The sequence below is a fragment of the Anomaloglossus baeobatrachus genome, chromosome 6 (genome assembly GCF_048569485.1).
Source record: "Anomaloglossus baeobatrachus isolate aAnoBae1 chromosome 6, aAnoBae1.hap1, whole genome shotgun sequence".
In the NCBI taxonomy this organism is placed as follows: domain Eukaryota; kingdom Metazoa; phylum Chordata; class Amphibia; order Anura; family Aromobatidae; genus Anomaloglossus; species Anomaloglossus baeobatrachus.
The window spans coordinates 496,514,529-496,541,331 of NC_134358.1; the positions used below are offsets into that span (position 1 = coordinate 496,514,529).

The 26,803-nt window shown below is 50.1% G+C and overlaps 1 protein-coding gene across 10 annotated transcripts in view; it reads right to left on the reverse strand.

Moving 5' to 3' along the window:
• Positions 1–26,803, reverse strand: part of KMT2C (lysine methyltransferase 2C) — a 440,610-nt gene that overhangs the window by 39,079 nt on the left and 374,728 nt on the right. For 9 of the 10 annotated variants that reach the window (XM_075315430.1, XM_075315433.1, XM_075315425.1 and 6 more), the window contains 8 exons: positions 25,397–25,536; positions 25,070–25,174; positions 22,583–23,705; positions 3,059–3,195; positions 2,670–2,812; positions 2,259–2,427; positions 1,636–1,752; positions 1,472–1,545 (listed from right to left, as the gene is read on the reverse strand). In XM_075315430.1, the coding sequence (XP_075171545.1) occupies positions 1,472–1,545; positions 1,636–1,752; positions 2,259–2,427; positions 2,670–2,812; positions 3,059–3,195; positions 22,583–23,705; positions 25,070–25,174; positions 25,397–25,536 (2,008 nt within the window). The remainder of the gene's footprint in view (positions 1–1,471; positions 1,546–1,635; positions 1,753–2,258; positions 2,428–2,669; positions 2,813–3,058; positions 3,196–22,582; positions 23,706–25,069; positions 25,175–25,396; positions 25,537–26,803) is intronic. The other variant, XM_075315428.1, reaches the window with a different exon arrangement.

The following is a 26,803-nucleotide window of genomic DNA, read 5'->3' on the forward strand; positions in this document are numbered from 1 at the left end:
ACTTGGCCCTATCTTGGATCTCCTCATACCTAACCGACCGAACTTTCAGCGTCTCCCATTCTCACACCACTTCCTCATCTCTCCCCCTGTCGGTGTCCCCCAAGGCTCAGTTCTTGGAACCCTGCTGTTTTCCATCTATACTTTCAGCCTGGGACAGCTCATAGAGTCCCACGGCTTTCAGTATCATCTCTATGCCGATGACACACAGATCTACCTCTCTGGACCTGACACCTCTCTACTAACCAAAATCCCACAATGTCTGCTATTTCATCCTCCTTCTCTGCGCGATTCCTAAAGCTTAACATGGACAAAACAGAGTTCATTGTCTTTCCTCCTCCTCACTCATCTCCTCCAACAAGCCTTTCCATCAAACTTGATGGTTGCTCACTCTCCCCAGTCTCAGAAGCTCGTTGCCTTGGAGTAACCCTCGACTCTGCTCTATCCTTCAAGCCACACATCCAAGCCCTCTTCACCTCATGCAGACTACAACTCAAAAATATCTCCCGGATCCGTGCTTTCCTTAACCAAGAATCAGCAAAAACATTAGTGCATGCCCTCATCATCTCCCATCTAGACTACTGCAACCTCCTGCTCTCTGGCCTCCCTTCCAACACTCTTGCACTCCTCCAATCTATCCTTAACTCTGCGGTCCGCTTAATTCACCGCTCGCCTCGCTATTCCCCAGCCTCACCACTCTGCCAATCCCTTCACTGGCTTCCCATCGCCCAACAACTCCAGTTCAAAACAATTAACCATGACATACAAAGCCATAAACAATCTGTCTCCTCCTTATATCTGTGACCTAGTCTCCCGGTATCTACCTGCACGCAACCTCAGATCCTCAAAAGATCTCCTTCTCTACTCCTCTCTTATCTCCTCTTCCCACAATCGCATACAAGATTTCTCCCGTGCCTCCCCCATACTCTGGAACGCTCTACGTCAGCATATCAGACTCTTCCCTACCGTGGAAAGCTTCAAGAGGAACCTCAAGACCCATCTCTTCCAACAAGCCTAGAACCCTACAATAACCCTCAGTCCAGTACACCACTGTGCAACCAGCTCTGTCCTCACCTATTTACCTTCACCCATTCCCTGTAGACTGAGTCCTCACGGGCAGGGTCCTCTCTCCTCCTATACCAGTCTGTTTTGTACTGTTAATGATTGTTGTATGTATACCCTCTTTCACTTGTAAAGCACCATGGAATAAATGGCGCTATAATAATAAATAATAATAATACTTGAAAAAAAAGTTTTTGTTTTTTTCTTTTATATATTGCAACATCTTACTCCAGTCAAATGTCTGGCCATGCCATGAAGCACCAGACCTGATAGGGGCGCCCCTCTCTATCCTTTATCATCAGTGGTTTTAAATACAAAGCTTTATTTAGCAGCTCTGCTGTCTTTCCATTTTTGCTTACAAGCCCTACCTGTTATGCCAATCCCTCAGCGTACTGAAGGAACATGCACCCACCTTGCAGGTCCTCCAGTCAAAGTTGCATCAATCACATGTTCATTATCAATACGAAACATATATACACCACGATTCTGCAATGAAAGTATCAGAGAAAGACGCATTGTTAGAAGCATTAAGATGGAACCCACTTTATGTAAGAACAATAATCCTGCAGATCATACCTGTGACTCGTACAACTTCTCTTTTCTATTGGCTACTTCATTGCGAATTATGGTTCCAATGTATTCAATCACCATAGTGTGCTTTTCAATGTCTCTAGCAGCATATAACCCCAGACCCTAAAAATTAAAAACCAGGAGCATAAGATCACAGCATTGATTTCATGCATAAATCAATGATTATAACTCGGATGAAAGAAAGCACAAAGCTGCACACAAACAATGAGGGCATACATGGTTCTGGCGATCATTGTGGTTCGAAGCAACTGGACCCACATGGATCTAGAAAATATCTCCTATCCACAGTTACACACATACAAACAAGGCATTTAAAAGGCGCACCGTGGTCAACGAGCATCTAAATGATAACCAAATAGATTTTTTTCCCAGTTTTGCAGTACAATATATGGTAAAAATGTATGGAGTCATTTCAAAGTACAACTTGTACTGCAAAAAAACCAAGCCCCCATACAGCCAGTCTGACAGAAAAGTAAAAACATTATGACTCTTGGAAGAAGGGGAAGGAAAAACAAAAATAAAAAAGAACCAAAAACACAAAATTGCCTGTAGGTGAATGGGTTAAAAAAAAATAAAAAAAAAAAAAAAAAATCCTATTTTGAACGGACCTGAATTCGAGACCTGGCCAGGTACACATTGGATTTCCATTCGGTCTTCATCTTCCGGTACTGAGAGGATTTGGAGTGGACGAACTGCTTGCTGTAGGGCGCATTCAGTTCCCCGGTGACTGTGCTCTGGAAGGACTTTGAAGTGCTGGTGCTGTTTAACGTGTGAGGCCTGTTGATGTTCACATCACAGAAAAATGAAAAGAAAACTGAAGATTAATTGCCCCCAAGACGTTGTCTACATATAGACCCCAAGTTAACGTAAGCTAAGCTGGTACGGACAACACTGCATCTGTACAGGGCACACACGGACACCGCCAAAGACAACTGGGTTTGTAAGCAACACACAGGAGCACAGAGCACTAGAGTTGCTGTAAACCCTCGGCTGTACAATGTGAAATGAAAGGAAAATACCTTAACACAAACCTCTTGACATGATTGCTCATTTTGGGCTCTGAGCGGGCGCAGCCGGAGGGATTGATGGCCAGAGGGAGCTGCATCAGTGGGTTTCGGCCATAACGGAAAGTGTAACTCTCACAGGCTTCAACTCCCGGTAGCTGTAAGATAAAGGGATAAAAAGAATCCCACAACATATTTACATATTGCATTAATATGCACAACATTTAAAATGCCGTTAAGTAAAAAATTATTACTGAAATTAATATTTGCAATGGATATTTAACACAACAAAAAAACCCCAAAACACTTACTGCTGGTTTAATCGGTGTTAGGTTGTGTCTGTATGTGAGAAGTGTTGCAGCCCACCTGAGTATACTGTAATTCCAAGTATTTTCTGCTCTTACCGATTCTGCTATTCTTGAAACTGCCGAAACTGTTAAACCAAAAAGATCTTCCCCCTTCAGATACACTGGGAAGAGCCTGAGAATTTCCGAACCCTTCCGACAGTTTGCAACAGGCTCCAAGATTTTGTCCCAAACACCTAAGAAAAAACAAAAACAGGTTGTCAACAATTAATGCAAAGGCAGAAGACGCCCCAAAAATAATCAAGACAAGAATACCCCCATCTTTTTCAGAAGAAACTAGTTCAGCAGCTACATGTATCCAGCACTAATAAAAGGGAGAAGGAAACACAACAACAACATAACTATTAACTCATGTTTAGTGGATGTAAGCAAACCTCCACCCTGGGGCTGAACACCGGCCACACATTTCTCATACATAGTGACCCCTCCAGGGTGACTGTGTCCCTTTTTAGTCCGATGACGGATGGTCTTTTGGACATAATTATAATATTTTAGCATGTAAAGTTGTTCGGGACTAATGACTTTTGTTAGATCCCTGACTACTATGGGAACAACTGATAATGTCCTTAAAGACTTAACCCCCTTCGTGACTGAGGATGTAATGGTACGTCCTAAATCATAAGGGGTGATCATCACGGCTGCTGCGGTGAGCCGGTGGTGATCCCCGCACGTCTGCTGATTTGTATAGCAGACGAGTGCCTCACAGGCGCGTGTGGATTCACGATCCACCTGCGCCTGTTAACCCCTTAAAATCACACTGTCAAAATGTGACAGTGTAATTTAAATGCCCGCAGCGGGTAAAGCGCACTTACCCGACACCATCAGAGGCCCTGTGACGTCATCCAGAGGAGCAGATGGTAGTACAGGGTCATGTGATGACTCCTGTAGCTATCATGACTAAGTTCCTGTTACAGCCAGCAGCGAGCTGGCTGTAACAGAAGATGAGCATTTCTACTGATCCGAGCTGTGCAGCTCTGATCAAAAGGAATGAATGAGCGATCAGACTGCTAATCCTTATAGCCCCCTAAGAGGGACTAGTAAAATAAAAAGTAAACAAAGTAGTTTAAAAAAAAAATAAATAAAAAAAAAGAGAATTTTGTTTACTTACCGTAAATTCTTTTTCTTATAGTTCCGACATGGGAGACCCAGACCATGGGTGTATAGCTTCTGCCTCCGGAGGACACACAAAGTACTACACTAAAAAGTGTAGCTCCTCCCTCCGAGCATATACACCCCCTGGATGACCAAATCTAGCCAGTTTAGTGCAAAAGCTGAAGGAGGACATCCACCGACAAGTAGAGACAGAGCAAAACCCGGAACAACCGGAACCTCTGACTACAACAACAGCCGGTGAAAACACACGGAACAAGAAAACTGCCAACAGGCAACAGGGAGGGTGCTGGGTCTCCCATGTCGGAACTATAAGAAAAAGAATTTACGGTAAGTAAACAAAATTCTCTTTTTCTTCATCGTTCCTTATGGGAGACCCAGACCAAGGGACGTCTCAAAGCAGTCCATGGGTGGGAAATAAACAGAAAACTGAGAAGTAGGCAAAACCTAACTTCACAAATGGGCGACAGCCGCCTGAAGGATGCGTCTGCCCAAGCTCGCATCTGCCGAAGCATGAGCATGCACTTGGTAGTGCTTTGAAAAGGTGTGCAGACTAGACCAAGTGGCAGCCTGACAGACCTGCTGAGCCGTAGCCTGGTGCCTGAAAGCCCAAGAGGCACCGACAGCTCTGGTCGAGTGTGCCTTGATTCCCGGCGGGGGAGGCACCTGAGTACTCTGGTAGGCATCGGATATGGCCGACCTAATCCAACGAGCTAGGGTCGGTTTAGAAGCCGAGAGACCCTTGCGCTGACCTGTGGTCAGCACAAAAAGAGGTGCACCGCCTAAGAGCGGCGGTGCGTGACACATAGATCCGGAGCGCCCGCATCAGATCTAAAGTATGCAACGCTTTCTCAAAGAGATGAACAGGGGCCGGACAAAGGGAAGGCAATGAAATGTCCTGGTTAAGGTGGAAAGGAGACACCACCTTAGGAAGAAAGTCCGGAGTCGGACGGAGAACTACCTTGTCTTGGTGAAAAACCAAAAAAGGTGACTTCGAAGAGAGCGCGGCCAAATCAGAGACTCTCCTGAGAGAAGTTATGGTCACCAGAAAGACGACTTTCTGTGAAAGTCGAAACAAAGAAACTTCCCTAAGAGGCTCAAAGGGGGGTTTCTGTAAGGCCGTGAGGACCAGATTAAGGTCCCAGGGATCCAAAGGCCGCCGGTAAGGTGGAATGATGTGAGATGCGCCCTGCATGAAGGTGCGCACCTGAGCCAGTCGGGCGATACGCCGCTGAAAGAACACTGACAGAGCCGAGACCTGTCCCTTAAGAGAATTGAGGGATAGTCCTAGCTGCAGACCGGACTGTAGAAAGGACAGGATGGTTGGCAAGGAAAAAGGCCAAGGAGCATGGCCGGAAGAACGACACCAGGAAAGGAAAATTCTCCAAGTCCTGTGGTAAATTTTTGCCGAGGAAGACTTCTGAGCCTGAGTCATAGTGGAGATGACTTCGGGAGGAATGCCGGAAGCCGTCAGGATCCAGGACTCTAGAGCCACGCCGTCAATCTGAGAGCCGCAGAATTCTGGCGGAAAAACGGACCTTGAGAGAGAAGGTCTGGGTGGTCCGGGAGACGCCACGGCACCTCTACGGACAGACGGAGCAGGTCTGGGTACCAAGCTCGCCTGGGCCAGTCTGGGGCGATGAGTATGACCCGACGGCCCTCCATTCTGATCTTGCGCAGGACTCTGGGCAAGAGAGCTAGAGGGGGAAACACGCAAGCCAGACGAAACTGGGACCAATCCTGAACCAGCGCATCCGCTGCAAAGGCCTGAGGATCGTGGGAGCGAGCCACGTAAACCGGGACCTTGTTGTTGTGCCGGGATGCCATTAGATCCACTTCCGGAGTGCCCCACTTGCGGCATAATCTGCCTCCCAGTTTTCCACGCCTGGGATATGGACTACGGATATGGTGGACTTGGAGTCCTCCGTCCACTGAAGGATGCGTTGAACCTCCAACATTGCCAGGCGGCTGCGAGTCCCGCCCTGGTGATTGATGTAGGCAACTGCTGTCGCGTTGTCTGACTGGACTCGAATGTGCTTGCCCGCCAACAGGTGGTGAAAGGCTACGAGAGCTAGGAGCACAGCTCTGATTTCCAGCACATTGATCGAGAGGACTGATTCGGACGGAGTCCAAATGCCCTGTGCTCGGTGGTGGAGAAATACTGCTCCCCAGCCGGTTAGACTGGCATCCGTGGTGAGGATCACCCAGGACGGGGTCAGAAAGGAGCGTCGCTGAGACAGAGAGAGGCCGAAGCCACCACTGAAGAGAACTCCTGGCTTGTGGCGACAGAGCCACCAACCTGTGCAAGGAAGAAATCCGCTTGTCCCAACAGCGGAGAATGTCCAGCTGCAGAGGACGCAGATGGAACTGGGCAAAGGGAACCACTTCCATTGACGCCACCATCTGACCCAGCACCTGCATAAGGTGCCTGATGGAGTGACGGCGGGGCCACACGTCGCCAAAGTGGGAGAGCCTGCCACCGACCAAGGACGTTGCTGGCTCGGCCAGATAGTCAAGAGGAGGCTGCCTTGGTGGCAGCAGCTCCTGCGGACCCTTGTGGACGCGGCTTCTTGCGCCAGGTGGGCTTCTGGGTCCTTGGCCGAGTTAGTGGACGAGGCCGAGGGCTTAGAGGATGACCAGTTAGAGGAACGAAAGCTCGACTGGTTCCTGCCCTGGACAGGTTTCCTGGCTTTAGTCTGTGGCAAGGAAGTACTCTTCCCGCCAGTAGCCTCCTTAATTATTTCATCCAGCTGTTCACCGAACAGCCTGGACCCAGCAAATGGGATCCCAGCAAGGTACTTCTTTGAGGAAGCATCCGCCTTCCACTCACGAAGCCACAAGATCCTGCGGATAGCGAGGGAATTGGCGGAGGCCACCGCAGTGCGGTGAGAGGCCTCCAGCATGGCAGACATGGCGTAGGCTGAAAAGGCTGAAGCCTGGGAAGTTAAAGCAACCAATTCAGGCATAGAGTCCCTAGTGAGGGTATGCATCTCCTCCAGAGAAGCAGAGATGGCTTTGAGAGCCCACACTGCTGCAAAAGATGGGGAGAACGAGGCCCCTGTCGCCTCATAGACAGACTTGGCCAGGAGGTCAACCTGGCGGTCAGTGGGATCCTTGAGTGAGGTACCATCAGCCACAGATACAACTGAGAGTCTAGACACCGGAGGGTCCACCTTTGGTGAGAGAGCCCACTCCTTGACCACCTCTGGTGGAAAAGGAAAACGGTCATCAGAACCACGCTTAGGAAAACGTTTGTCAGGACAGGCTCTGGGCTTGGACACAGTGGTCTGAAAACTGGAGTGGTTAAAGAACACACTCCTTGGTCTCTTAGGCAAAGTAAACTGGTGCTTTTCTGCCAGAGAGGGTTGCTCCTCTGATACTGGCGGATTGAGGTCCAGAACAGTATTAATGGACGCAATCAAATCACTAACATCTGCATCCCCCTCAGTCAGATCAATGGGGCACATAGAGGTAGCGTCCGAGCCCCCAGTAAAGACATCCTCGTCCTGCGAATCGGCTCGTGAATCGGAGCCGCGGGACGAGGAAGGAGAGGGGTCCCTGCGTTTCCTTTTAGGAGGACGGGGTCTTGGAGCAGATGAAGAATCCTCTGTGAGCTCTGGAGAGCGAGCCGAAGCAGCAGAGGCACCCTGAGAAGGGGGCTGATGCATGCTCAGCAGAGTCCGGGGACAGCTCTCCCATGGAGTCAGCAAAGGACTGGGAGATAGACTTAGTAAACAATTCTACCCAAGCCGGGGGTTCAGCCACCGGGGCCGGAGGAGCCTGAGGGACCACTGGGGAGACTCCAGGCTGAGGCACCACCATGTTAGAGCAGGCATCACAATGAGGATATGTGCTCGGTTCAGGCAGTACGAGCTTACATGCAGTGCATATTGAGTACAGCCTTGCACCTAGTGTGAGACATGCTGCTGAGGTGGGGGCTCTGCAGTAAGAACACACTCCTTCAGAATGACCCCCAGAGAGTGCATAATAAAGTCCACAACCAGAGGTTGTGGCTTACCAGACCGATTTGTGTGCCCTCTGGATCCCACAACTCAGACCCCCAGACAGGTTGCAGAGATGCAGCAGCCAGCGCCGATCAGTGTGAGAACGCTGATAAAATGGCACCGGAGTGAGGAGGGGGGGCGGGGCCTAGTCCAAGAGCGGGAACCGGAGGGCCAAGGGGATATACAGGGGAGGGAAACATCTCCTCAGAGAGGAGTGTCCTCCCCTCTGCTGAACGGCCGGTGGGCGGCGCCGCACTGTCCCTCTGCCTGACTGACATGCAGGGGCAGTGAAACCGAAAGTAGGCCGCAGCTGAAGCCGGGGACTAAATTTTACAGTGCGGCCGGCGAGCAGGCACCCTCGGCGCGGTTCTCAGGGGAAACCCAGAGAACCGGCCGGAAATGTCACCAAAATAACTAACACACTCTCCCCAACAATAAAAAATGCAAGGGACCCCCTGACAATAACGTCTCAATACTTAGCTTGAGAGACGTAGGGCCAGGTCCCTGAGGGATGAGTGCTCCGTCCGGCAGGGTCCTGAGAGGGCTGCGGATGGAGACCGGTCTCCTGCAAAGCAGTGAGAACCGTGCTGGCTCCCACTTCAAGCCAGAGCCCGAGGGATGGTGAAGGAGCGCGGCATGTAAAGGCTCCAGCCTTGAAATCAACCTTAACAGCACCGCCGACACAGTGGGGTGAGAAGGGACATGCCGGGGGTCCAGCTCGGATCCGCTTTTCTTCCAACTCTTTAAAATCAAAAATCAGATGAAAATGCATGTGTGATCCTCCTGAACACAAAGCATTGAACTGGCTAGATTTGGTCATCCAGGGGGTGTATATGCTCGGAGGGAGGAGCTACACTTTTTAGTGTAGTACTTTGTGTGTCCTCCGGAGGCAGAAGCTATACACCCATGGTCTGGGTCTCCCATAAGGAACGATGAAGAAAACCTAAAAGTTCAAATCACCCTTCATTGAAAATTAATGAGTTAAACAATAAATACACACACATTTGATATCGCCATGTACAGATATGCCCGACCTATCAAAATATAACAATTAATCTGATTGGTAAATGGCGTAGCAGCAAAAAAATTCCAAATGGCAAAATTATATTTTTGGTCGTTGCAAATTTTGACCAAATGCAATAACAGGCGATGAAAACGTAGCAGCTGCGCACAAATTATGACACCAATGATGCCACAATAATGCAAAACTTTGCTTGTATACCAGAATGACCACCAATAATTAGACAAGCAAAAAGAAGGGAATTTTGTTACTTACTGTAAATTCCTTTTCTTCTAGCTCCTATTGGGAGACCCAGACGATTGGGTGTATAGCACTGCCTCCGGAGGCCACACAAAGCATTACACTAAAAAGTGTAAGGCCCCTCCCCTTCTGGCTATACACCCCCAGTGGGATCACTGGCTCACCAGTTTTAGTGCAAAAGCAAGAAGGAGGAAAGCCAAGAACTGGTTTAAACAAATTCACTCCGAAGTAACATCGGAGAACTGAAAACCATTCAACATGAACAACATGTGTACCCGAAAAACAACCAAAAATCCCGAAGGACAACAGGGCGGGTGCTGGGTCTCCCAATAGGAGCTAGAAGAAAAGGAATTTACGGTAAGTAACAAAATTCCCTTCTTCTTCGGCGCTCCATTGGGAGACCCAGACGATTGGGACGTCCAAAAGCTGTCCCTGGGTGGGTAAAGAAATACCTCATGTTAGAGCTGCAAAGACAGCCCTCCCCTACGGGGAGGCAACTGCCGCCTGCAGGACTCTTCTACCTAGGCTGGCGTCCGCCGAAGCATAGGTATGCACCTGATAATGTTTGGTGAAAGTGTGCAGACTCGACCAGGTAGCTGCCTGGCACACCTGTTGAGCCGTAGCCTGGTGTCGTAATGCCCAGGACGCACCCACGGCTCTGGTAGAATGGGCCTTCAGCCCTGATGGAACCGGAAGCCCAGCAGAACGGTAGGCTTCAAGAATTGGTTCTTTGATCCATCGAGCCAGGGTGGCTTTGGAAGCCTGCGACCCTTTGCGCTTACCAGCGACAAGGACAAAGAGTGCATCCGAGCGGCGCAGGGGCGCCGTGCGGGAAATATAGATTCTGAGTGCTCTCACCAGATCCAACAAATGTAAATCCTTTTCATACCGATGAACTGCATGCGGATAAAAGGAAGGCAAGGAGATATCCTGATTAAGATGAAAAGAGGATACCACCTTAGGGAGAAACTCCTGAATGGGACGCAGCACTACCTTGTCCTGGTGGAACACCAGGAAAGGAGCTTTGGATGACAGCGCTGCTAGTTCAGACACTCTCCGAAGAGACGTGACCGCTACCAGAAAGGCCACTTTCTGTGAGAGTCGAGAAAGTGACACATCCCTCAGAGGCTCGAAGGGCGGCTTCTGGAGAGTAACAAGGACCTTGTTTAGATCCCACGGATCTAACGGCCGCCTGTACGGAGGTACGATATGACAAACCCCCTGCAGGAACGTGCGCACCTGAGAAAGTCGTGCTAGACGCTTCTGAAAAAACACGGATAGTGCCGAGACTTGCCCTTTAAGGGAGCCGAGCGACAAGCCCTTTTCCAACCCAGATTGCAGGAAGGAAAGAAAGACAGGTAACGCGAATGGCCAGGGAGATACTCCTTGTGCAGAGCACCAGGATAAGAAAATCTTCCACGTTCTGTGGTAGATCTTAGCAGAAGTGGACTTCCTAGCCTGTCTCATGGTGGCAACGACCCCTTGGGATAATCCTGAAGACGCTAGGATCCAGGACTCAATGGCCACACAGTCAGGTTCAGGGCCGCAGAATTCCGATGGAAAAACGGCCCTTGGGACAGTAAGTCTGGACGGTCTGGTAGTGCCCACGGTTGGCCGACCGTGAGATGCCACAGATCCGGGTACCACGACCTCCTCGGCCAGTCTGGGGCGACTAGTATGACGCGGCCGCAATCGGATCTGATCTTGCGTAACACTCTGGGCAAGAGTGCCAGAGGTGGAAACACATAAGGGAGCCGGAACTGCGACCAATCTTGCACTAAGGCGTCTGCCGCCAGAGCTCTTTGATCGCGAGACCGCGCTATGAAGGTCGGGACCTTGTTGTTGTGCCGAGACGCCATTAGGTCGACGTCCGGCACCCCCCAGCGGCGGCAGATTTCCTGAAACACGTCCGGGTGAAGGGACCATTCCCCTGCGTCCATGCCCTGGCGACTGAGGAAGTCTGCTTCCCAGTTTTCTACGCCCGGGATGTGAACTGCTGATATGGTGGCAGCTCTTTCCTCTACCCACATGAGAATTCGCCTGACTTCCTGGAAGGCTTGCCGACTGCGTGTCCCTCCTTGGTGGTTGATGTATGCCACCGCTGTGGAGTTGTCCGACTGAATTCGGATCTGCTTTCCTTCCAGCCACTGCTGGAAGGCTAATAGGGCAAGATACACTGCCCTGATTTCCAGAACATTGATCTGAAGGGTGGACTCCTGCTGAGTCCACGTCCCTTGAGCCCTGTGGTGGAGAAAAACTGCTCCCCACCCTGACAGACTCTCGTCTGTCGTGACCACTGCCCAGGATGGGGGCAGGAATGATCTTCCCTGCGTTAATGAGGTGGGAAGGAGCCACCATAGCAGAGAATCCTTGGCCGTCTGAGAAAGGGAGACTTTCCTGTCTAGGGAAGTTGTCTTCCCGTCCCACTGGCGGAGAATGTCCCATTGAAGTGGACGCAGATGAAACTGCGCGAACGGGACTGCCTCCATTGCTGCCACCATCTTCCCTAGGAAGTGCATGAGGCGCCTTAAGGGGTGCGACTGACCCTGAAGGAGAGACTGCACCCCTGTCCGTAGAGACCGCTGCTTGTCCAGCGGAAGCTTCACTATCGCTGAGAGAGTATGAAACTCCATGCCAAGATACGTTAGTGATTGAGTCGGTGCCAGGTTTGACTTTGAAAAGTTGATGATCCACCCGAAAGTCTGGAGAGTCTCCAGCGCAACATTCAGGCTCTGTTGGCATGCCTCTTGAGAGGGTGCTTTGACAAGTAGATCGTCTAAGTAAGGGATCACCGAATGTCCCTGAGAATGCAAGACTGCTACCACTGCCGCCATGACCTTGGTGAAAACCCGTGGGGCTGTCGCCAGACCAAATGGCAGAGCTACGAACTGGAGATGGTCGTCTCCTATCACGAAACGTAGGAAACGTTGGTGCTCTGTAGCAATCGGCACGTGGAGATAAGCATCTTTGATGTCTATCGATGCAAGGAAATCTCCTTGAGACATTGAGGCAATGACAGAGCGGAGGGATTCCATCCGGAACCGCCTGGCGTTCACATGCTTGTTGAGCAGCTTTAGGTCCAGAACAGGACGGAACGAGCCGTCCTTTTTTGGAACCACGAAGAGATTGGAGTAAAAACCTTGCCCTTGTTCCTGGAGAGGAACAGGGATCACCACTCCTTCTGCTTTTAGTGAGCACACCGCCTGCAGAAGGGCATCTGCTCGGTCGGGATGTGGGGAGGTTCTGAAGAACCGAGGCGGAGGACGAGAACTGAATTCTATCCTGTACCCGTGAGACAAAATGTCTGCTACCCACCGGTCTTTGACCTGTGGCAGCCAAATGTCGCAAAAGCGGGAGAGCCTGCCACCGACCGAGGATGCGGAGGGCTGAGGCCGAAAGTCATGAGGCAGCCGCCTTGGAAGCGGTTCCTCCGGTTGCTTTCTTGGGGCGTGACTGAGCCCGCCAGGAATCTGAGCTCCTTTGCTCCTTCTGAGTCCCTTTGGACGAGGAGAAATGGGTCTTGCTGGAGCCTCGAAAGGACCGAAACCTCGACTGCCACTTCCTCTGTTGAGGTTTGCTTGATCTGGGCTGGGGTAAGGAGGAGTCCTTACCCTTGGATTGCTTAATGATTTCAGCCAATTGTTCACCAAACAGTCTATCTACAGATAGCGGCAAGCTGGTTAAACATTTTTTGGAAGCAGAATCCGCTTTCCATTCCTTTAACCACAAGGCTCTGCGCAAGACAACAGAGTTGGCAGACGCAATTGAGGTACGGCTTGTAGAGTCCAGGACAGCGTTGATAGCGTAAGTCGCAAACGCAGACATTTGCGAGGTTAGGGACGCTACTCGCGGCACTGCTGGACATATGATAGAGTCCACCTGTGCCAGGCCAGCTGAAATAGCTTGGAGTGCCCACACGGCCGCGAATGCTGGAGCAAACGACGCGCCAATAGCTTCATAGACAGACTTTAACCAAAGGTCCATCTGTCTGTCATTGGCATCTTTAAGTGAAGCCCCATCTTCCACTGCAACTATGGATCTAGCTGCAAGCCTGGAGATTGGGGGATCCACCTTTGGACACTGGGTCCAGCGTTTGACCACGTCAGGGGGGAAGGGATAACGTGTATCCTTAAGACGTTTGGAGAAACGCTTATCTGGGTAGGCATGGTGTTTCTGGACTGATTCTCTGAAGTCAGCGTGGTCCAGAAAGGTACTCAGTTTAGGCTTGGGATACCTGAAATGGAACTTCTCCTGCTGTGCAGCTGCCTCCTCTGCAGAAGGGGCTGGGGGAGAAGAAGGGAATTTTGTTACTTACCGTAAATTCCTTTTCTTCTAGCTCTTATTGGGAGACCCAGACGATTGGGTGTATAGCTACTGCCTCCGGAGGCCACACAAAGCATTACACTAAAAAGTGTAAGGCCCCTCCCCTTCTGGCTATACACCCCCAGTGGGATCACTGGCTCACCAGTTTTAGTGCAAAAGCAAGAAGGAGGAAAGCCAATAACTTGGTTAAACAAATTCACTCCGAGTAACATCGGAGAACTGAAAAACCGTTCAACATGAACAACATGTGTACCCGAAAAAAACCCAAAAATCCCGAAGGACAACAGGGCGGGTGCTGGGTCTCCCAATAAGAGCTAGAAGAAAAGGAATTTACGGTAAGTAACAAAATTCCCTTCTTCTTCGGCGCTCTATTGGGAGACCCAGACGATTGGGACGTCCAAAAGCTGTCCCTGGGTGGGTAAAGAAATACCTCATGTTAGAGCTGCAAGACAGCCCTCCCCTATATGGAGGCAACTGCCGCCTGCAGGACTCTTCTACCTAGGCTGGCGTCCGCCGAAGCATAGGTATGCACCTGATAATGTTTGGTGAAAGTGTGCAGACTCGACCAGGTAGCTGCCTGGCACACCTGTTGAGCCGTAGCCTGGTGTCGTAATGCCAAGGATGCACCCACGGCTCTGGTAGAATGGGCCTTCAGCCCTGATGGAACCGGAAGCCCAGCAGAACGGTAGGCTTCAAGAATTGGTTCTTTGATCCATCGAGCCAGGGCGGCCTTAGAAGCCTGCGACCCTTTGCGCTTACCAGCGACAAGGACAAAGAGTGCATCCGAACGGCGCAAGGGCGCCGTGCGGGAAATGTAGATTCTGAGTGCTCTCACCAGATCTAACAAATGTAAATCCTTCTCATACCGATGAACTGCATGAGGATAAAACGAAGGCAAAGAGATATCCTGATTAAGATGAAAAGAGGATACCACCTTCGGGAGAAACTCCTGAATGGGGCGCAGCACTACCTTGTCCTGGTGGAAGACCAGGAAAGGAGCCTTGGATGACAGCGCTGCTAGCTCAGACACTCTCCGAAGAGATGTGATCGCTACCAGAAAAGCCACTTTCTGTGATAGTCTAGAAAGTGAAACCTCCCTCAGAGGCTCGAAGGGCGGCTTCTGGAGGGCAACTGGTACCCTGTTCAGATCCCATGGATCTAACGGCCGCTTGTACGGGGGTACAATATGACAAACCCCCTGCAGGAACGTGCGCACCTTAGGAAGTCGTGCTAGACGCTTTTGAAAAAAAGACGGATAGCGCCGAGACTTGCCCTTTAAGGGAGCCGAGCGACAAACCTTTTTCTAACCCAGATTGCAGGAAAGAAAAAAAGGTAGGCAATGCAAAAGGCCAGGGAGACACTCCCTGAGCAGAGCACCAGGATAAGAATATCCTCCACGTTCTGTGGTAGATCTTAGCGGACGTGGGCTTCCTAGCCTGTCTCATGGTGGCAACGACCCCTTGGGATAATCCTGAAGACCCTAGGATCCAGGACTCAATGGCCACACAGTCAGGTTCAGGGCCGCAGAATTCCGATGGAAAAAACGGCCCTTGGGACAGTAAGTCTGGTCGGTCTGGTAGTGCCGACGGTTGGCCGACCGTGAGATGCCACAGATCCGGATACTACGCCCTCCTTGGCCAGTCTGGGGCGACGAGTATGACGCGGCTGCAGTCGGATCTGATCTTGCGTAGCACTCTGGGCAAGAGTGCCAGAGGTGGAAACACATAAGGGAGCCGGAACTGCGACCAATCTTGCACTAAGGCGTCTGCCGCCAGAGTTCTGTGATCGCGAGACCGTGCTATGAAGGTTGGGACCTTGTTGTTGTGCCTGGACGCCATTAGGTCGACGTCCGGCCTTCCCCAGCGGCTACAGATTTCCTAAAACACGTCCGGGCGAAGGGACCATTCCCCTGCGTCCATGCCCTGGCGGCTGAGGAAGTCTGCTTCCCAGTTTTCTACGCCGGGGATGTGAACTGCGGATACGGTGGAGGCCGTGGCTTCCACCCACGTCAGAATCCTCCGGACTTCCTGGAAGGCTTGCCGACTGCGTGTCCCTCCTTGGTGATTGATGTATGCCACCGCTGTGGAGTTGTCCGACTGAATTCGGATCTGCTTTCCTTCCAGCCACTGCTGGAAGGCTAGTAGGGCAAGATACACTGCTCTGATTTCCAGAACATGGATCTGAAGGGTGGACTCCTGCTGAGTCCACGTACCCTGAGCCCTGTGGTGGAGAAAAAACTGCTCCCCACCCTGACAGACTCGCGCCTGTCGTGACTACCGCCCAAGACGGTGGTAGGAAGGATCTTCCCTGTGATAATGAGGTGGGAAGAAGCCACCATTGCAGAGAGTCCTTCTGTGAAAAGGAGACTTTCCTGTTCAGGGATGTTGACTTCCCGTCCCATTGGCGGAGAATGTCCCAATAAGAGGACGCAGATGAAACTGCGCAAACGGAACCGCCTCCATTGCCGCCATCATCTTCCCGAGGAAGTGCATGAGGCGTCTTAAGGAGTGCGACTGACCTTGACGGAGAGTCTGCACCCCAGTCTGTAGTGACCGCTGCTTGTCCAGCGGAAGCTTCACTATCGCTGAGAGAGTATGAAACTCCATACCAAGAGACGTTAGTGATTGGGTCGGTGACAGGTTTGACTTTGAGAAGTCGATGATCCACCCGAACGTCTGGAGAGTCTCCAGCGCAACATTCAGGCTGAATTGGCATGCCTCTTGAGAGGGTGCCTTGACAAGTAGATCGTCCAAGTAAGGGATCACAGAGTGTCCCTGTGAGTGCAAGACTGCTACCACTGCCGCCATGACCTTGGTGAACACCCGTGGGGTTGTCGCCAGACCGAATGGCAGAGCTACGAACTGAAGATGGTCGTCTCCCATCACGAAACGTAGAAAACATTGGTGCTCTGTAGCAATCGGCACGTGGAGATAAGCATCTTTGATGTCTATTGATGCTAGGAAATATCCTTGAGACATTGAGGCAATGACGGAGCGGAGGGTTTCATCCGGAACCGCCTGGCCTCCACGTGCTTGTTGAGCAGTTTTAGGTCCAGAACGGAACGGAAAGAGCCATCCTTTTTTGGCACCACAACCAGATTGGAGGAAAACCGTGTCTTGTTCCTGAAGAGGAACAGGGATTACCACTCCTTCTGCCTGCAGAAGAGCATCGGCTCGGTGGGGAGGTGGGGACGTTCTGAAGAATCGAGTCGGAGGACGAGAACAGAACTCTGTCCTGTGCACGTGGGCACAATGTCCCTCACCCACCGGTCTGTGACCTGTGGCAGCTAAATGTCGCCAAAGGCGAGCGAGTCTGCCATCAACCGCGGATGCGGAGAGATGAGAGAGCTGAGAGTCATGAGGAGACCGCCTTGGTAGGGGTTCCTCCGGCTGCCTTCCTTGGGCGTGATTGAGCCCCCGGAAACTGAGCCCCTCTGAGGATTTTCAGCTCTTTTGGACGAGGACAATTGGGACCTGCCCGAGCTTGGGAAGGACCGAAACCTCGACTGTCCTTCCAGGACAGCATTAATAGGGTAAGTCGCAATGCAGACATTGCGAGGATACGGACGCCCCTGCGGCACAAATGTACATATGCTCAAGACCAGCTGTGCAAGGACAGCTGAAAAGCTTAGGGTGCCCATACGGCTGTAAATGCCGGAGCAACCGACACGCCGATAGCCTCATAGACAGATTTCAACCACAGTCTATCTGTCTGGCATCTTTAAGTGAAGTCCCATCTCCACTGCAACTATAGCTCTAGCCGCAAGCCTGGAGATTGGAGAATCCACCTTTGGACCCTGGGTCCCGCGCTTGACCACGTCAGGGGGAAAAGGATAACGTGTATCCTTAATACGTTTGGGGAAAACGCTTATCTGGTAAGCGTGGTGTTCCTGGACTGCTTCTCTGAAGTCAGCGTGGCCAGAAAAAAACTCAAAATACGTTTGAGCTACTGAAATGGGACTTCTCCTGCTGTGAAGCTGACTCCTCCGCTGGGGGAGCTGAGGGAGAAAGATCCAACATTCCATTGATGGACGCTATAGGATCATTCCTTATGGCGTCACCATCCGGTGTATCCGGATTGAGAGCGTTGTCAGGATCAAAGTCCTGATGAGCTACGTCTGCCTCATCATACAGAGAGCCTCCTGGGACCCCCCCCGGGGAACCGATTTTATTCCCAATGAGGGTGGCCAGGGAGCAATGATTTGCCCATGGCCTGTCCGGACTGCAAGTCTCTATCCCAATGCAACTCCATCCCTGTCCTTGGACAGGGTTGACAGGTGGTTCCTTTGGCCACGTCTAGTAGAGACCCCGGCTGACCAAGTGCTCCAGGGGAGCATTGCACACAATGGGGTTCAGTGCCGTGGAACAGTGTCACATGCAGTAAAAACAGCATCGAAAGCCTGTGTTGCTTATATGCTGCTGCCGACTATCCATCTAAGACATAGAGCCAAGAATGGCGACCGTACAATGCAATGTATAACATACAAGCATAAAGTACAAATGAACACTGCAGCACATGCAATACAAGCAGCATAGAAAGCCTGTGCCTTGGCACCCCTGCTTTTCTGCTGCTGTAGACTAGCCATCTAGGGGAATATAGGCCAGAATATCGACCATACAGTGCAATGTATAGCATACAAGCATAAGTACAAATGAACACTGCAACCCCTGCAATACAAGCAGCATAGAAAAAACCTGTGCCTCAGCACCCCTGCTTTTCTGCTGCTGTAGTCTAGTCATTCTAGGCGAAAATAGCCCAGACTAGCGACCGTACAGTGCAGTGTATAGCATACAAGCATAAATACACATGAACACTTCAGTACATGCAATACAAGCAGCATAGAAAGCCTGTGCCTTAGCACCCCCGCTTTCCTGCTGCTGATGTGTCGCCATCTAAGAGGGCATATAGCCAAAAATAGCGACCTATGCAGTATAAGCATAAAAATACAAATGGACAACTGCGGTATTTAGTGGGGTCAGCACTTCAGGTGCCGCTTACCGCCCGCCTATAAGCGGGTGTGTGGTCGCCCTAGTCCTGTGCCTGGTTGCCCAGAGTCCGATCTCTCAGCTCGGACTGCAGGAATGGCTGCCGGCGTCCTTCTCCAGCTCGTGTGAGTAGGGGCGGGCCGTGGGCGTGCCCCCAAGTCAGAGCGGGAAACCGGCGTCCCACAGTGTCCAGTGAGAGGGCTGGAGCATGTAAATAAGGCTCCAGCCCTCGGCGCTGCTGATTGTACAGCGTCTCTCCCCTACCCTGATTGACAGGGTGGGGGCGGGAACGAAGCGGAGCTAGGCCGCAAAAGCCGGGGACTGGATTTATAAGCGCCGCCGCCGTAAAAGCGCGGTCGGCGCTAAGTCCCCGGCGCACTACAAGTCCCAGCCGCGCCGCCGCTCCCGGAGCGTCCGGCGCGGTAGTTCCCCATACATAAAGTCACTCAGCTAGGCTGCAGTGACTGTAACCCTTTACTGTCCCCGGCGCACTAGCACACCCAGCAAGTCTGGAGTGTGCTGTGCCTGTGTGTACGGGGACACAGAGTACCTGAATGGTGCAGGGCCATGTCCCTGAACGGTACCCAGCTCCGTATCCAGCAGGTTCAATGGGTCTGTGGATGGAGCCCGGCCTCAGGGCTTTGGGGCCGGTAAGATCCCACTTCCTCAGAGCCCCTCAGGGGGATGTGGAAGGAAAACAGCATGTGGGCTCCAGCCGCCGTACCAGCAATAGGTACCTCAACCTTACAAACCACAAGCGGGGTGAGAAGGGAGCATGCTGGGGGCCCTATATGGGCCCTCTTTTCTTCCATCCGATATAGTCAGCAGCTACTGCTGACTAAACAGTGGAGCTATGCGTGGATGTCTGACCTCCTTCGCACAAAGCAGAAAACTGGTGAGCCAGTGATCCCACTGGGGGTGTATAGCCAGAAGGGGAGGGGCCTTACACTTTTTAGTGTAATGCTTTGTGTGGCCTCCGGAGGCAGTAGCTATACACCCAATCGTCTGGGTCTCCCAATAGAGCGCCGAAGAAATATCCAACAGTCTATTGATGGCCGCTATAAGGTCATTTACCATGGCGTCACCATCAGGAGTATCCAGATTGAGAGCGGTTTCAGGATTAGACTCCTGATCACCCTCCTCTGTCTCATCATGTAGAGACTCTTCTCGCTGAGACCCTGATCCGCGTGATGACGTGGGGGGTCTCTCCCAGCGAGCACGCTTAGGCTGCCTGGGACTGTCATCTGAATCAGAGCCGTCAGGCTGAGATGCCTGGGACCCCCTTGAAGCACTGATTAACTCCAACTGAGGGGGACCGGGGAACATTGCCGCAGCAGTGTTCATGGACTGAGTAACTGGCCTGGCCTGCAAGGTCTCTAGGATTTTTGTCATAGTGACAGACATCCTGTCAGCGAAAACAGCAAACTCTGTCCCCGTCACCGGGACAGGGTTCACCGGCGACTCTGCCTGGGCCACTACCACCATAGGCTCCGGCTGACGAAGTGGCACAGGGACCGAACATTGCACACAATGGGGGTCATTGTAACCTGCCGGTAGATTAGCCCCACAAGCAGCACAAGCAGCGTTCACAGCCTGTGTCTTGGCACCCTTGCGTTTTGCAGATGACATGTTGTCGTCTCCTCAGAGCAATAGGGGTATACAGCCAAGAAGCGACCTTACAGTGCAATATATATAGATATATCTGGTACAGGAAAAAGTACACCAAATAACACTGTGGCACTAGTGGGGCCAGCACGAATGTGCTGCTTACCGCCCGCTTAACGCGGGTGTGTGGTCGCCAGAAATCCCTTGTCTGGGTCTCCCAGAGCCTGTGTCCGTTCTCCAGCCAGACTGCATGCAGGAATGGCTGCCGGCGTCTCTGTGGAGGGGGGGCGGGCCCTGGGTGTGTTCAGACAAAAAGCGGGAAACCTGCGTCCCACTGTGCCCAGTGAGAGGGCTGGAGCATGTAAATAAGGCTCCAGCCCTCGGCGCTGACGATTGCACAACGCCTGTCCCCTTCCCTGATTGACAGGGAGGGGGCGGGAACGAAGCGGAGCTAGGCCGCAAAAGCCGGGGACTAGATTTATAAGCGCCGCCGTCGTAAAAGCACGGTCGGCGCTAAGTCCCCGGCGCACTACAAGTCACAGCCGCGCCGCCGCTCCCGGAGCGGCCGGCGCGGTAGTTTCCAACACATAAAGTCACTCAGCCAAGCTGCAGTGACTCAAACCCCAGCGCGCAGCGCTACTGTCCCCGGCGCACTAGCACACCCAGCAAGTCTGGAGTGTGCGCGGCCAGTCCATAGGGGGACACAGAGTACCTGAATGTTGCAGGGCCTTGTCCCTGAACGGTACCCCGGCTCCTTATCCAGCAGGTTCAATGGGTCTGTGGACGGAGCCCGGCCTCAGGGCTTGGAGGCCGGTAAGATCCCACTTCCTCAGAGCCCCTCAGGGGGATGGGGAAGGAAAACAGCATGTGGGCTCCCGCCTCCGTACCCGCAATGGGTACCTCAACCTTACAAACCGCAAGTGGGGTGAGAAGGGAGCATGCTGGGGGCCCTAGTATGGGCCCTCTTTTCTTCCATCCGACATAGTCAGCAGCTGCTGCTGACTAAACAGTGGAGCTATGCGTGGATGTCTGACCTCCTTCGCACAAAGCAGAAAACTGGTGAGCCAGTGATCCCACTGGGGGTGTATAGCCAGAAGGGGAGGGGCCTTACACTTTTTAGTGTAATGCTTTGTGTGGCCTCCGGAGGCAGTGCTATACACCCAATCGTCTGGGTCTCCCAATGGAGCGCCGAAGAAATAATAATAGTTAAAAGGATAACCTTTATTCAAAAATGAATTAAAAACACATCAGAAACATGGAACCGCCCAGGTGACGGATGAAATATAGACACATGGGGGTACAACACTAGTAGTAACAATCAGCACCACCATATACCACATCAACTAGTAAACATAATATTAGTTTTGATGTCTATGCATGTTTGTCAATGAGCAATATAGCCAAGAGGAGATACAAGTGTATCAAACATAGAGAGTAATATAAACAGGGTAAGGAGGCTACATGGTAAAAGCTTATGAAGCATGCATCATGACATCATATTACCCGATGAGACAAGTGGTATCCGTGTAGTAACTCCCGGACGAAGCACACGAGCTGCGAAACGCGCGTCAGTGTTGGTGGGGGTTACTACACGGATACCACTTGTCTCATCGGGTAATATGATGTCATGATGCATGCTTCATAAGCTTTTACCATGTAGCCTCCTTACCCTGTTTATATTACTCTCTATGTTTGATACACTTGTATCTCCTCTTGGCTATATTGCTCATTGACAAACATGCATAGACATCAAAACTAATATTATGTTTACTAGTTGATGTGGTATATGGTGGTGCTGATTGTTACTACTAGTGTTGTACCCCCATGTGTCTATATTTCATCCGTCACCTGGGCGGTTCCATGTTTCTGATGTGTTTTTAATTCATTTTTGAATAAAGGTTATCCTTTTAACTATTATTATTTTTTGCTTGTCTAATTATTGGTGGTCAGCTGAACACAAATTGTATAACTAAAAACAGCCGTTCAAAAAGCAAAACAATAAGCAGTCACTGAGCCAAATATCCTGAAAAATGAGAACGCTGTGGGTCGCAGAAAATGTTTGTAGGTTCTCCCTGTGCTTACATGGGTTTCCTCCGGGTTCTCCAATTTCCCCCCACATTTCAAAAGACATACTGCTAGTGAATGTAGATTGTGAGGCCCAATGAGAACAGTGATGATAATCTCTGTAAAGCACTGAGGAATATGATGGTCCTATATAAACAATGCAAAATAACTAAAATAACTAAGTGAGTATAAAAGGCCCTGCGGTGCCCACCTTTTGGTGTATTATCTGTCAGGACCAGGTCTTCGTGTCCCTGTTCGTGGACTCTGATGACAAATAAGGGCAATCCATCTTTCTCCTCAATGGCACAGAGGTACCGGCAGCGCCTGTTGGCATAACGCATACTCCAATACAACCTGCTGGCTTCAAAGCCTACTGGGAAAAGAGCCGTCGCAGAGTGAAAGTCCTGCATTTGCTGTGGTAGCAGCTGACCAATTGCATGGAAGATCAAGCTGCCAACACGAAAAGTGTGGTCGCGTTCCCCTCGCTGCACTATGCTGGCTATCTGCCGCACCTCATCACGCTGAACGTAAACTCTCCGAAAGACTGCAAAATAAGTCAGTTCTTGCTCATGAGCTCCCTTTGGCTTGTGCATGGGGCAAAGCATAGTTTTGTCTTTAAAAAACATGCATTGTGCTTTTATTGCACAGGTGAAGTGATAGATATTGGTGCATCGTAACCTGTGGCAGCCACTCGTGGCTCCCATTTTATGACAGAAAACACACTTCATCTGCAGTCCGCGTCTCAAAGCAAGTTCTACATTAATTAAGGCACCAGCCTGTGTCTCATAGACTTCGGTAGACCAAAGAGCACAGTTTAAGTGGACCCAGAGGTCAAGGTCAAGGTTGAGAAGCCTTGCGGGCCCATCCGTCATTCCATCACCTTCTTCATGGCAGAAACAACATTTTCTAAAATCTTTGGGCAGAGGATCTGGCTTTAGAGACGTTCCCAGTCTTTTCAAAAATTCATCTATGTCATCCTCACATTGAGGTTTAAAAGGCATCTTGGGAATAACAATTTGAATATTCCATTTCTTCCACTTCATTCCTTTCCACCGCTTGCTGAAAGGCCGAGAATCATCCAGACCATAATGAACAGCTCTCGGCCGGGGTTTTAACTTCACCGTGACTTTCAGCTCATCCGGCTTTGCCTCAACTTTAGCAGTTTCAAAAGCTGCGGGCGGAAATGAAATAGGAGGAGACGACGGAGGTGAGAACTTGTCCTGCAGCAATGGAAGGCAATGAACGTCCAGGGTAGAAGTGTTGTTACTGTACTGATGACATGACTTTGGTTGGGTTTCCTTCACAGATTGAGACGTTAAGGAACAATCCGGAGCCTATAAAAAGAAATCAATACAATAAGAACAATGCCAGGTAATATACATACAGTATATATTTTACCCGAAATCGTACTGGTCAGCAAAATAAAAGTTACCAGGCCAATTTATCACATAGTATGTAATGGAAAATGAAACTGGAGCAATACGATTTTATATAGTAAAAGCTAAAAACTGCAGAAATTTAGGAAGACCACGGTATCACAACTTGCATTAATCTACTGTACATGTACATGTACATAAATATATTGAAGGGAACCAGTCAGTAAAATCTTCTGCATTCTTGTCTGCAGATGGTTTACAGCAGTGGCACTGCTCATGGGAGAAGGCAAACATGTTTTTTCTAATCACATACCACAAATTTCTAAAGACATCTTGACAGTAGATTCATGCTTCCAGAACCATGGACAGACTGAATCAGACACTGGTTCTGTTACTGCCACTCTGAAATGCTACTGGATTTTAGCGTAACAGACTTTGAAAAGCCGTCCGGAGACGGGGTATCTTTGATGCCCAGCGGCTTTCTCCCTGCTCCCCGTAACCGACAGATTTCTCCATACACTAATAGCTGTCAGTCTAAGGGTATGTGCACACGTTCAGGATCTGCTGCATCCTGGACACGGCGGGCCCTGGTGCAGAGCTGAGAGTCCCCTCCACAGGGGACCGCAGCTGCTTGTGCCCATGATCCGGGCTTGGGCAGTTGCGGACTTTCTTTCTGTTCTCCCTGCGGAGAATGCTTGTGGTTCCACAGCAAAGAATTGACGTGTTGGCGGCTCGGAGGTCCGCACTGCATGTCAGTATACACTGTGGGCAGTACACGCACAGTGGGCATGAGATTTCTAGAAATCCCATCCTCTGTGCTTGTACTGTAAAATGCAGCGTTTTGGACACAGATGAAACAAGCTGCGTCCAAAAGGCTGTGAATCCTGAACAGGGGCCCTAACAGAGTGGCAGGTGAAAACTGCTATAGACATGCTTGGGACTAGTCTTCAGAGAGAACACATAATCCCTGGCCAGCTTTACAAAGTACGTTTGATGCCGCAAGATTACAGAGTAACACACACACTGCTGCAAAAATCCAATTTCCAATTCAGGCTGTGATTCGGGCAGCAGTATGCCCACTATTAGGTCCTCCTTAGTAATGGGTTGTATGTGATTAGAAACCAGTGTATGCCTTTCTCCAGGAGCAGCACCATTTTGGATGATGGTAAGCGTGTTATTGGTGATCAAAGTCACTTAATACTGTAAATCATCTAAGGTTAATACTCCAGATTTATCTAGAAAAAAGCAGACAAGTTTTTCTCATTTTATACTCCCTTTTAAAAACTGAGCTCATACAATATTAATTCAGCTATAGACATTACCTTCATCCCGTTGCTTTTTGCCTGTGCGGCAGAATGCAGCATGAAACAGTTGTTGCTGCAGAAGACAAGTTCACCTTCCATGCGTCCAGGACTGTTAAGGAACTCCTGTCAATGAGAACACAGCGTGTCAGGATCCAGACAAGTCCCCTTTATTGCCAAGACTTCAAGAAGATAATTGAGAGTAGTTCAAGAAAATACACATCTCTTAAAAATATGTTTCCAATGTTTTTCCAACTAATTTTAGTGATGTCATTTACAAGCGATGAGCAACTGTCTGCAGTTCACTGAACATTACATTTATTATGATTGGAAGAAAATATTGGATACCTGTTTGGGAAAGTTCAAATCTCTCATCATTTTTCGCACCCCATTTCCAAACACCACAACCTTGCAATGGCAGCACCATGATTGCCTAAGAGACAAAGAATTGCCCATAGTTGGGGGATGAGGTCTGTATGTTGGCATACCTAAGGAGGGAGAAACCAAAAAGATTAATACCTTCTATAAAGATCACACTATTCCGATATAGGTTATTCATGGCATAACATAAACAGACAGTCGGATGTGTGAGTACACAGTACCCAAAAGGCTATTCACACGATTGGGAGTGCATCAGATGCGATATGTTAAAAAAGGGGTGGTTCAACCATTTTTTTTATTTTTCACTATCAATTTAAATCCCTATTATAAGTCTCTTTTTAATTGCCTTCTATTTCCAGTTCTGGCACTGAATGACGCTATCCTGCTCGCTCACTGCCGACCACATGACCCCCGGGTGCTGTGGCCTCTGGCATCTGCTGATGTCATATCAACTTCCAGGCTCTGAAAGCTCATGTTACATCAGAAGCTGCCTCCGATCCTGAGTGACTGGGCTGTGGGTGGTGACCACCACACGTCACAGCCCAGAATGAGGAGAAGAGTTCACCTACTCATCCTGCAGCTGTGTGCGGGCGGCAGCAGGAGCGAGAGGAGCAGGAGCGAGAGGAGAGGAGGAGGAGTCATGTCGGGTGACTATATTATCTCATGGGGGGAGAGAAGAATGAGCAGAGCGCAGCGTGCGTGCGTGCATACACACACACACCCATGTATGTATATACACACACAATATATATATATACCTCTATATACAGTATATCTATATTTATCTATACATCTTTTTCTCTCTCTATGATATATATAAAATTATAATATATAAAATTATTATATATATATATATATATATATATATATATATATATATACATATGTATATTGTGGAGCAAAGTCTGTATCCCTCTATTTTCTCTCTCTATTCTCTGTATCCATCTATTTGCTCTCTATTCTCTCGCTCTCTCTATTCTGCCAACAAGAGCAGTGTCATGCAACTGTGATCCGATACTTCAATCGGATCAGAGCTCCAGAGGAAAGGGCGGTATTAATCTCCTCCATTGTCAGCTGATGTGATTATTGCACTGCACTCAGACATCATCCGAGTGCAGTGCGATTTTTCACTCGCACCCATAGACTTGTATGAGTGCGAGTGACATCTCTCACTGACAATCGAAGCTTGCTGTGATTTTTCGCGCATCCAGAATCTGGATGACAAAAAGCTGACCATCTACTCTCCTTCATTGAATAACAAGGGTCTGAGATTTTCTCGCATTGCACTCGTCCAAGTCTTATGCTTGTGTGAGCATACCCTTAGAGTACCTTTAATACTGTGCCTCTCAGCAGGGTTACACTCTCCAAAACAAG